General features: G+C 44.9%; 1 protein-coding gene across 4 annotated transcripts in view; it reads left to right on the forward strand.

Moving 5' to 3' along the window:
* The first annotated feature begins 9,074 nt into the window (after positions 1-9,074).
* The window catches only part of DMPK (DM1 protein kinase), a 52,114-nt gene continuing 48,705 nt past the window's right edge, over positions 9,075-12,483 (forward strand). For 3 of the 4 annotated variants that reach the window (XR_013221329.1, XM_077285487.1, XM_077285488.1), the window contains exon 1: positions 9,345-9,846. Coding sequence is in view for 3 of the 4 variants with exons in the window: in XM_077285487.1 (XP_077141602.1) it covers positions 9,714-9,846 (133 nt within the window). In the remaining variant the exon portion in view is untranslated. Of the gene's footprint in view, positions 9,212-9,344; positions 9,847-12,483 lie in introns of those variants that run through there. The other variant, XM_077285486.1, reaches the window with a different exon arrangement.

Consider the following 12,483-nt stretch of genomic DNA (forward strand, 5'->3'; position numbering starts at 1 on the left):
CTTTATTTATTTATTTTTAACCCTGCAGAAGAAGGAAATGTCACGTGTTTACAGAAAACAACCTTTTGAGAATGGAAACGGTAACACTTCCGCTTAGGTCAGCCTTCTTGTCCATTGTGAATATCGTACCATTCTGCACATCTAAAATAAAAATAAATATACATATTCACACACACACATGCGCACACACATATAGCACATGTATGTATGTGTGTATATAAATAAATTATATATATATATATATATATATATACACACACACACACACACACACACACACACACACACACACACACACACACACACACACACACACACACTGGTTGCTCATAACACAAGCCTCTTCCTCTCTGGAGAGGTAATTTGCATATTTAATTTGCGAGAGGAGTGTGCATGGCCTGTAAGTCTCTTCACTCTGACATGCCGCTTGGCTTGCCACTCTCCACAAGGAAGATGTTACCTCTTAGACCCCCATCTGAAAATTGAACTCGCATAACATAACGTGACATAACTGGGAATGTTGGTGAAGTCAGACAGGTGGTGCGGTACTTGCTCTTTATAATTAAAGAGCAGATTTTATCAGGGTGAATGAGACCCCCCACAGATTCATGTTAGGGGGTGCAAAGACTATTCCTACTGGGGTTGTCCAGTTAAGACTACTTATCACTTATCCTCAGGATTTCTGCTAACACATTGGTTGGTGGGGTGTCTGACAGCTGGGACCAGCAACGATTGGAAGAATGGGATCTTATTTCCCTCATAGGAATCTGGGTCCGTGATCCAACTTCAGTGAAAATGCCTCAAGGCAAGGAAATGATGCGCAGTAGTGTGTGTGGCCTCCATGTGCCTGTATGACCTACCTACAATGTCTAGGCATGGTCCTGATGAGACAGTGAATGTTCTCCTGAGGGGTCTCCTCCCAAACCTGGATTAAGGCATCAGTCAACTTCTGGACAGTCTGTGGTACAACGTGGCATTGGCGGATGGAATGAGATTTTATCCCAGCTGTGCTCAATTGGATTCAGGTCTGGGAAATGGGCAGGCCCATCCATAACATCAATAACTTCATCATGCAGGAACTGCTGACACACTTCATGGATGTTAGTGGCCTGTTGGAGGTCATTTTGCAGGGCTCTGGCACTGTTCCTCGCGCAAAGGAGGAGGTAGCAGTCCTACCTCTGGGTTGTTGCCCTCCTATGGTCCCCTCCGTGTCTCCTGGTGTACTGCCCTGTCTCCTGGTATGTGCTTCATGCTGTAGTCTATGCTCAGAGACACGGCTACCCATCTTGCCACAGCTCTCATTGATGTGCCATCCTGGATGAGCTGCACTACCTGAGCAACTTTGTGGGTTGTAGACACTGCCTCATGCTACTGTACCTACAAATGCAAAAGTTGCCAAAAAGGATAACAGAGAAATGGTCTGTGGTCACCCCCTGCGGAACCACTCCTTTATAGGAGTTGTCTTGCTAATTGCCTATCAATTCTACCTGTTCTCTCTTCCATTTGCACATCTGCAGGAGAAATAGATTTACAATCGGTGTTGCTTCATAACTAGACAGGTTGATTTCACAGAAGTGTGATTGACTTCGAGGTTACATTGTGTTGTTTAAGTCTTACCTTAACTTTTTGAGCAGTGTGTGTGTGTGTGTGTGTGTGTGTGTGTATGTATGTATGTATGTATGTATGTATGTATATATATATATATATATCTCTAAAGGTCATTTCCGTCTTTCTGTCTGTCACGGAAATCCCAAGTCGCTGATTGGTCGTGGCTGTTTTGCTGCGACCAATCAGCATCGGGCACACGTCCTGCGGCAAAATGGCCGCTCCTTACTCCCCGCAGACAGTGCCCGGCACCCGCTCCATACTCCCCCTCCAGTCAGCGCTCACACAGGGTTAATGGCAGTGTTAACGGACCGCGGTGTAACGCACTCCTTTAACGCTATTAACCCTGTGTGACCAACTTTTTACTATTGATGCTGCCTATGCAGCATCAATAGTAAATAGATCTAATGTTACAAATAATTTAAAAAAATGGTTATATAGTCACCGTCCGTCGGCCCCTCGTATCCAGAACAGGCCTTTCCCGCTCCTCGCGACGCTCTGGTGACCGCTCCATGCATTGCGATCTCGCGAGATGATGATGTAGCGGTCTCGCGAGACCGCTACGTCATCATCTCGCGAGACCGCAATGCACTCTTGGGACCGGAGCGCGCGAGGAGCATCGGTAAATGCTTCGCCTGGATCCGGGGGCGAACGGATGGTGAGTATGTAACAATTTTTTATTTTAATTATTTTTTTAACAGGGATATGATGCCCACATTGCTATGTACTACGTGGGCTGTGCAATATACTACGTGGGCTGTGCAATATACTACGTGGGCTGTGCAATATACTACGTGGGCTGTGCAATATACTACGTGGGCTTTGCTTTATACTACGTGGCTGTTATATACTACATGGGCTGTGTTATACACTACGTGGCCTGTGTTATACACTACGTGGCCTGTGTTATACACTACGTGGCCTGTGTTATACACTACGTGGCCTGTGTTATACACTACGTGGCCTGTGTTATACACTACGTGCGTGGGCTGTTATATACTATGTGGGCTGTGCAATATACTGCGTGGGCTTTGCTTTATACTACGTGGCTGTTATATACTACATGGGCTGTGTTATACACTACGTGGGCTGTGTTATATACTGCGTGCGTGGGCTGTTATAAACTACGTGGCTGTGTTATATGCTATGTGGGCTGTGCAATATACTACGTTACTGTGCAATATACTACGTGGCTGTGCTATATACTACGTGGCCGGCCGCGAACAATCAGCAACAGGCGCAGTCCGGCTCCAAATTGACGCGGGATTTGAACCACGCTTCGCTAATTGGTCGCGGCTGCCGGAATCCTGTGTATTCAATGTATTATTCTAAAATCTTCATAAATAAACTACATACATATTCTAGAATACCCGATGCGTTAGAATCGGGCTACCATCTAGTGTGTGTATATGTGTGTGTATGTATATATATATATATATATATATATATATATATATATATATTTATTGTGTGTGTATAATATATTATTCTCACACCATGTCATTTTTTTTTAGCATTGTTGCACCGATTTTCCTCCACTCAAAAAATGCCCTTTAAGGGAACCTGTCAGCAGGATTGTGCACAGTAACGTACAGACAGTGTCAGGTTGGCGCCGTTATACTGATTAAAATGATACCTGAACAGAAGTAGAGACGGCTCCTGTCCTGGGCTCTCTGACTGCCTGGGCAATTTGGCAGGTGGTGAAGAGACAGATGGGTGCTCTCCAGTGCTCTGTGCCTGAGAGGCCCCTTCCTGCTCCCACCACGCCGGCGTACTGACACCAGCATGTCTCAAGGTAATATTATAACATCAGTTGTAGCATGCATATATTTCTCCTAGGACTTGGGTTTGCTGGTGCCAGTTACATCCTTATGCTCTGGATTTGAACACAGCTATACATCTCTTTGGAGATATTTTTACTCCGTTGGGCTACCTCTTTGGGCATGGTATTCATTATTATTTTGCATCTTGATGCCCTTTCGTAGGGCGGCCCATTTGTGATCCTTTTTATATTTCTTATTAATGAGCATATTCCGGTGTGCTGGTGTAGCTAGGATGCTTGGATTTCGTGTGTCTTTTCCCAGCAGTTAGTTTAACATCTCATATGCTGGTGTGGTTCTTCCTGCTTTTTCTAAATCGTCTTTTGTCCACGTGTATTTATTGCTATTTTTTGTATTTGACACTTTAATAAAATTGTTTTTGATACCTCTACCGCTTGGTTGTGGATTTTAGGATACATTCACAGTTTTATGGGTTTTGCATTTCCTCATTTTTACCTTATCCTACAACTTAGTGTGTTCTTATAGGTTTACATGTTTTTGGCTTAGAGGTATGCCCCCCTGCTGGCCGAGAGGGCATTTTTTGTCTAGGTGCTTCTTGGTTGATGAAATCAGTCTTGTGGTTGTTGTGTAATCTTTATTTTCAGTTTTGAGTTAATGATATGCTCGTGCTTTGGGACGGTCTGTGGGTGGGGCTTTATGTGGTGTTCTGATTAGGTATTCATTAGTATGGCTTATGTCAGGTCACTGATACCTTCGTTAAAATTGAATTGCATTACTGCACTAGAAATATGAAAAATTGAGAGTTTCACTCAACAACTCATGTGTACCTGGTAGCCACGATAAGGCATTTCTCGTTTACCAGGACCTATCAATGCCATCCTTAATTAAAATAAAGTCTGCCTTATTTATTTTATTGTACATGAGTTGGTGACTCTAGGTTAGTACCTGTTCACATTTAGTCCATGTTTGGATGTGACGGTCAGTTTTTTTATATTTCTATTCATTAGCCTGAGCACTCCGCCTTTTAGCTTCTGGCTTTTTTAATCAAGACAGGACCCTACCCCTCCACAGAGATGTAGATTTTTAGTCTAAGAGAGGATTCACAGGTTCCCATACAGATGAAGACTTTATTCTAAGTGAGGATGGCATTGCTAGGTCCTGGTAAACCGAGAAATGCCTTATCGTGGCTACCAGGTACACAGGAATTTTCCAATTTATGCGCTAAACTTTCTCAATTTTTCATATTTCTAGTGCAGTAATGCAATTCAATTTTCATGTTTCATGTTTGTAAGTTGTTGCGCTACAGAGTGCTGCCTTATTTATTTTATTGTACATTAGTTGGTGACACTAGGTTAGCAACTGTTCACATTTAGTCTATGTTTGGATGTGACGCTCAGTTTTTTGATACTGATACCTTCATGACCTGCCCCCTATTTTACATACTGAATATAATATGTTTTGAGAAAAAAAAATCACATTCGGCAGGAGGCGTCTGCGCTGTAGCATGATCACATTTTTAATATCCATTTAATTATTTTATTTGGTGATATAAATTATTCAGAAAAAAACAATTCTCTCTCAAAATGGCGCTGCCTGCACAGTAGCATCGGTGATCCGATAGATGTTACTGCACAAGCGCTGCCAGCGCCATCTTAGTGGAGACATGTTTTTTGTTCCTCTAGCAAAATGGCGAGCGGCACCTGCGGAAAAGCAAATGTCGGATCGCCAGTAGATGCTACTGCGCAGGCGCGACTGGCGCCATTTTGAGAGAATTTTTTTTTTCTAATTTGTATCACTAAAATAAACAAAATAATTTGGATATTATATGGATATTAAAGATGAGATCATGCTACAGCGCAGGCGCCACCACCTGCCTGCTCAATGTGAATTTTTTTTTTCAAAAGGCATATTCAGTATGTAAAATAGGGGGCAGGTCAGTGAGAGATCAGTGACCCGTCATAAGCCATACACATGCATATGTAAGCAGAGCACCACCCTCAGCCCCGCCCACAGCCACATCGAGTGCCCACCCTCAGCCCCGCCCACATGCCCGCCCCAGAGCACGAGAATCTCATAAACTGAACAACAACCACAAGACAGATTTCATCACCCAAGGTATCATTTTAATCAGTGTAATGGCACCGACCTGACAGTATCTGTAGGGATACTGCAATTTCCTGTACATGGGGTAAGCAACATAGCTAGTCAGAAGAATTATACTACATTTCTAATTGAAGGTATTTGCTAATATTATTATCACACCTACTACATAATGGGATAGGATCTTAAATATGGGAATATACCTTATAAGGAGGACTAAAACCTGTCGACATGTAAAACCCCTTGCCAAAACTTGCTGGTGATCCAGTATAGTTTACAGGCCATGTGCAAAAATCAATGTGCTTGTAATTTTATGTCTCCATGGATCAGCGACTTAAAAGGACAGAAATCAAAGTTTACCAAACTTTTACAGCAGCCCACTGGCATTGAGTTTACTTTTTTATGTGCAAGATAAAACATGTGGCCGTGGCTCAGGTGACGGAATACCTCGATATAGCAGCTGACAATTACAGACTGATTTCCCGAGGTTGGAAGTGTTGTTGTTCCACCGACCAGAGAACGAGCAGATGTTCTGTAGGAGTCGGGGCAAAAACTTTTTTGATAAATAATGTATTATATATAACCGATAACTCATCTGATGCGACCGCCGCCCTGATAGGACCAAATGCCCTTGTAAAAATAAGTCTTTTGTCATGGCATATTTGGAAGGGATTGGTTCTCCAGGTGCTGGTCATTCCCGCAGCACAAGTCTTCGACAGACCAATAGCGACTATGTATGATCATTGGGGTCTTCATAAGCTTACGTCACCTATAAGGCCTGTGTCCCCGGGCACGCCACCTGCTCTCTGTGGACATGGCGCTGATTCCGTGCATGTGTCTGGCAAGGACTTAATCATTTACAGTTGTATTATCCGTTGTTTTGGTTTTTTTTGCATTGACACAAGCCAATAAGCGTCGGCCGGGTGGCACGGAGGCAAGGGTTAAATGCTCTGCCAGCTGTGTGTGCGCCACACATTGTTGGTTTCTGCCTGGCAGGGAGGGTTAAACGATGTGCGGTGATCTGCACTATGTTTGGTTACATTCCTGTGCAGAGAGTTTTCGGATGTTTATATTTAGAGCGCGAGGAACTTATGAATAGGGAGAGAGAAATGGAAAGAATGAGATTTCTATCTATATCCGCACATCTATCTGCCTGGATACATGTCTGCCACGGTGTTCATGGCTGTTACCGCACCTGTATGGTGGTACCTGGCTGCAGGTGGACGTGTCTCATTGTGTCTAGGACTGCTCTGAGGTTGAATTATGCTATTGTTCCCTGTTATCAGCTGTACCCTCAATGGAATAACTAGCGTCGAGGCAATGGGAGCACATTTGTTTAACTTTTACCAACGGGGCAACTTCTTTAAGTTTGGTGGGGGTCCGATAAAACGTATGAGGGGCACTTTTATCTTGGTGTGAGTGGAGCTGCTGTGCGCATGCTCGACCGCCACTCCATTCATTCCGTATCGGGCTGCTGGAGCGCTGGATTCAGCCGTCTACAGCAGCCCCATTGGGAATGAGTGGGATGGTGGTCGAGCATGCGCAATGCCGCTCTATTCATTCAGTATCGGGCTGCTGAAGCGCTGTATTCAGCCGTCTACTGCAGCCCCATTGGGAATGAGTGGAATGGTGGTCGAGCATGCGCAATGCCGCTCTATTCATTCAGTATCGGGCTGCTGAAGCGCTGTATTCAGCCGTCTACTGCAGCCCCATTGGGAATGAGTGGAATGGTGGTCGAGCATGCGCAATGCCGCTCTATTCATTCAGTATCGGGCTGCTGAAGCGCTGTATTCAGCCGTCTACTGCAGCCCCATTGGGAATGAGTGGAATGGTGGTCGAGCATGCGCAATGCCGCTCTATTCATTCAGTATCGGGCTGCTGAAGCGCTGTATTCAGCCGTCTACTGCAGCCCCATTGGGAATGAGTGGAATGGTGGTCGAGCATGCGCAATGCCGCTCTATTCATTCAGTATCGGGCTGCTGAAGCGCTGTATTCAGCCGTCTACTGCAGCCCCATTGGGAATGAGTGGAATGGTGGTCGAGCATGCGCAATGCCGCTCTATTCATTCAGTATCGGGCTGCTGAAGCGCTGTATTCAGCCGTCTACTGCAGCCCCATTGGGAATGAGTGGAATGGTGGTCGAGCATGCGCAATGCCGCTCTATTCATTCAGTATCGGGCTGCTGAAGCGCTGTATTCAGCCGTCTACTGCAGCCCCATTGGGAATGAGTGAAATGGTGGTCGAGCATGCGCAATGCCGCTCTATTCATTCAGTATCGGGCTGCTGAAGCGCTGTATTCAGCCGTCTACAGCAGCCCCATTGGGAATGAATGGGATGGTGGTGGAGCATGCGCACTGTCGCTCTATTCATTCCGTATCGGGCTGCTGGAGCGTTGTATTCAGCCCTCTACTGCAGCCCCATTGGGAATGAATGGGATGGTGGTCGAGCATGCGCAATGCCGCTCTATTCATTCCGTATCGGGCTGCTGGAGCGTTGTATTCAGCCCTCTACTGCAGCCCCATTGGGAATGAATGGGATGGTGGTCGAGCATGCGCACTGACGCTCCACCTCCATCGATTGGTGGGAGTCCCAGCAGTCACATCCACTCCTGTGATAACTTGTACCGGAAAACCCCTTTATGGCTTATCCACAGGATAGGTGATCACTTGTAGATCAGTGGCGGCCCACCACCAATCGTCAGTACTAGGTATTTTCATCCCTGTAAGACAGGAACGACAGTGCGCATGCTTATCTTCAGTTGTAATCATTCCCTGCCAGAAACAGCCGACTACCTTGCTGCAACAAGACCATAAAGAATGAATGGAGCATGCACGTGAGCATGGCCGAGAAAAAAGTGGCCTGTTCTGGCACTCCGTGGCAGTCCTAGCTGTATAACCCCACCAATCTAAAAGAAGAAAAAGCACTGGAGCCATGTTGGCTGATTTATAGTTAATTTTCTTTTTTATCCCTTTCCCAACCCTAAAAAATAAGTTAAACTATCCTGTAAAACCCCCTATTTAATGTGAAAAAATCGGACAGCACAAGGAGATTTCACAGAGATGTGTGAATGTAATCTAATCCTAACAAACAGGACAGGTGCACCATAACTGCCGATTAGAAACTCAGTAGACAGGACATCACTTCTCACTTTAGAAGAGACTGGAGGGGGACAAACTTTTTGGAGGGTTATCCAGTTTAGCAAACCATTTTTGGGGGGGCCAGAATGGACATAAGTTGCAAAGATGGTCTCCTTTCTTCGAGGACCTGTCTTGTCCTGCTTTACACGGTCATTCGATTTGTTTAAGTGAGCACTTTGTAACACTTAAAGGTAAATCGGAGCCAAAACAAGACATCATCTATCCACAGGACAAGTGATAAGTGGGGCAGTGTCGATGACACCGATGATGACAGTGGAGCATAAGTTCTCCTTTGGTGGTGCACTTCTTGACTTAGATCCCCACAGATTACAGATGACCGCTGGAGATTCCATACTTTGTGATCAGCTTATTGTGAAGGAATGGTTTTGATAAGTATGGATTTTCCAAGGCAGAAAGTTTTGGCACGTAACATAATGGCTGTGATAAATGCAAGGAGAGGAGGAAAAGAAGGGAATGAAAACTAAGGAGAAGGACAAACCAGCGAGAGGATAAATGGCTGGAAAAACCTGAATGAGCACGACAGGAAAGAACCGAAGAAAGAGAATGAGTTGGACTTCAAGAAAAAGAAGTGAGTAACGCAAGCATGTAGGAGTTAAAGGGACAAGGGAGGTGGAGAAGGGGGGTTGGATAGTGACAGGAAGGAGGGAGAAAAAGGGTGGGACAAAAACAGAATTTAGAGGATAGGGAGAGAGAAGTGGAGAATGAGGATTGCCCAGTAAAGGAATAAGGTGGAGAGAACCTGTCAGATCACAAGAGCAGCAAAGGGCAAGAGGTGCAAAGATTCCGATGCAGAACTTGTAAGAACTTAGATCATTCCATTGCACAACTCTCGACAATGCATGCCGCTATAGCAAGAAGTAATAGCTTGTAGCCATGAGAAGAAATCACTAGACATAGGCTGAAGAAGACAAGGAGTCCATCATCATCAAGGGTAGAAGTTCATACAGCACGCTGATGATGGTTTCTTATATTATTTCCCCCAAGCTTTAGAATTCATGGACATAAGATGAACAGTCAGCCAATGTGACATGGACAGGTGGCGGTGAACATCGAGTACCGGTACTCCCAGGATGGAGCATACACTCCTGCCACCAGCTCTCCTGAATCTAGATGCTCTGCTGGATCTCATGCTCTGTGTGTGTCACGAGTTGGTCACATCGCCGTTGGTCAGCGAGACCCATATCACAGATTTCCTGCACTGGGGTGAGTGTCTTCTATTATTTTCTTATGTAGGCTTGTTGAAAATAAAAAGAGAGATAACACATATGCAAATTGGTGCTAGCTGAGTAAATTGTTCTACCTAAGGGTGCACTCACACATCCATGTGAAATGTCCGAATACTGTCAGATATTTTATCGGGCAGCACCCGGACCCATAGATTGTCACAGATCCATTCACAGATCTGTGAAAATGATGCATCCAAGGATGAGATACATGAGACTCAGAGCATGTCCTATTCTGATCCAACATTGAGGACCAATAGGTCGTAAATCGGGAGACCCATAGGCATTCATACAGATGTGAATGTCTATGGGTGGCCAGAGGTCCGCAACCTTTGGCTATTGTGAAACGACAACTCCGATCATGCCCTCATAGCTGCAAATGGGCAATGTCAACCAAAATAATCTTTAAGTGGGTGACTACAATTTTCATACCATAGTCACCAGTCCAAGAACGATTTTTTTGTAAAGGCATGTTCCTTATGATTGAACATATATGGCCATTTCAAGCCACCATACTATCCAACCATGCAACCATACGACCATTGGTTAATCTGTTGGTCAACTGTCTACTATCGTCTTTGTAAGGTTTAAAGTCACTTTTGCCAATTGGGGACTTATGATAAAAAATGTTTGTGATCTCCTTGATAATTTACATTTTTTTGTTCCCATCTAAGTAAACCATTATAGGATTGTAGACGTGCCATTATTATTATTTTTTTTTTTACAATCAAATTGTATGTAGAAGCTTTTTTATGTAGCCTAGTTAAATATTGCAGAGATGTATATGGCACATTATATATACGGTATGTGTTTATACGCACACTAGTCTGACAGGAAGGGCTGGTTCATAAGACAGGGAGTGTCCGTGTCTGCAGCATAACGCCCTGTAATTATACATACATGTCTGGCTGCTGTGTGGATTGACATGATCGGAGTTCCTAACCATATATATATCCGACTTTGCTAGTAAAGTTTTGGATTCCCGGTTTGGTGCACCTTACGCAGGGAAAAGAGAACAGAGGGTGGTCTACATGTTCTGCACGTTGGCACAATTAGACGGTACTTTGGAGTATTGTTCTAGTGCTTGATGCCAAATGCCTCCTGGGACTTGGTCCCTGCACCATGACAAGGGGCCAAAGAATGCACAAAAGTACCCCCACCTGCCAGCTTAGACAGCTACTATTCTTCTGATGTAAAACAGCATGTTCTTCGCTGCAATGTGACAACAATTCTTCTGATGTAAAACAGCATGTTCTTCGCTGCAATGTGACAGCAACAGGAGTGCATCTCAATGGGTAAAGTTATCTCCTTCTGAGACAGTCAGGGGTTCCTACATGTTACATCTCACATAGAGGTGACCATGCTATCTCTGCCTCCATAAGAGTGGGAATGAGTTAATTCCCCAGACGGGGAGGTAACACTATTACATTAACCATATGTGGAGTCTGGAAGAACACAGACTGACACAGTCCATATAAGGTAGAGGTCTTACACTTCTCCCCCCTGGACTAAGGGCTCATACCGCTGTCCCCACACCCAGCGATCCTTCATTGCTCCCCAAGGATATGGCACTGATTGCCCTTTGCTCCGATCCTATCAGTATTTGCATCCCCGATCCCCAATATGAGTATCTTTAATCTTCCCCAACTTCTGGAAATATTGCACCAGTATGTACATGTACGCTCTATGAATGCTACATGCTATCTGAACCTGTCATTAACTCCTTAGGATGGTTGTTGTCTACCTTCTGATTCACCACTTAATTCACAGGTCGTACCTGTCAACACTCACCTAAATATGGGTGAGGAAAGGAGGTTGGGTGTGCACAGCTCTATTCATGAGATTAGGAATGGGTGGTCTGAGGCTCACAGGTGGTCAGAATCTAAGCACTTGTCTTCTAGGCTCAGTACAAGTCTACAATTTTTTTTCCCAGGGTTGAGTTCTCAACACTTTTTCTGATCAGACTGTAAATGGGCTCTAATTGCAAGTTCTTAAGATCTGGTTCTTCTTTGGTCACGGACTGTGTCAAAATCTTAATCTCTCTAAACTCTCCCCTTCCATTGGCACAAGTCAGGTTCATCTCTCCATCCAGCTGCTACATTAATACCTTTGCCCTGTGCCAGTCACTGCACTGGTTACCCATCAACTTTAGATACAATTTATGCTCCCCCATACACATTAGATAGCTTTTGCCAGAACCATCATTTGGCCAGCAGCCATCTCACCGACTCTCGCATACACAGTAATGCTTGAAGAATAAAAGAATCGGCTGTTGAAATTCATCAGCCAACTTCCTTCTCTCCCCCAACATCATCGCGTCCAAGGAGAGTCAGGAGGCCCTTCCTAAAGGGCAGAACACGGCATGCTGGTTCGACACCGGTATACTCAGCGCCCTGGGCACGCAGCATGGTCCCCAACATGCTGCCTGTCTCCCTGTGTTGTGCACACCACACTTTCCGGCAGTGTGCCTAGTGTGCATGAGCGCTCCCCTGCTCTTCAAGGCAGCCAATGTCTGGAAGGCATTTATTATAAGAGTGCACCTGCAAGATGGTCCTTGTTCGGCCAGTCCTGAATCCGATGTCCTCAGTCCTTGTACGGGCCAGTCCTGAACTCAAAG

This window comes from Ranitomeya variabilis, chromosome 2, assembly GCF_051348905.1.
Source record: "Ranitomeya variabilis isolate aRanVar5 chromosome 2, aRanVar5.hap1, whole genome shotgun sequence".
Taxonomy (NCBI): Eukaryota; Metazoa; Chordata; class Amphibia; order Anura; family Dendrobatidae; genus Ranitomeya; species Ranitomeya variabilis.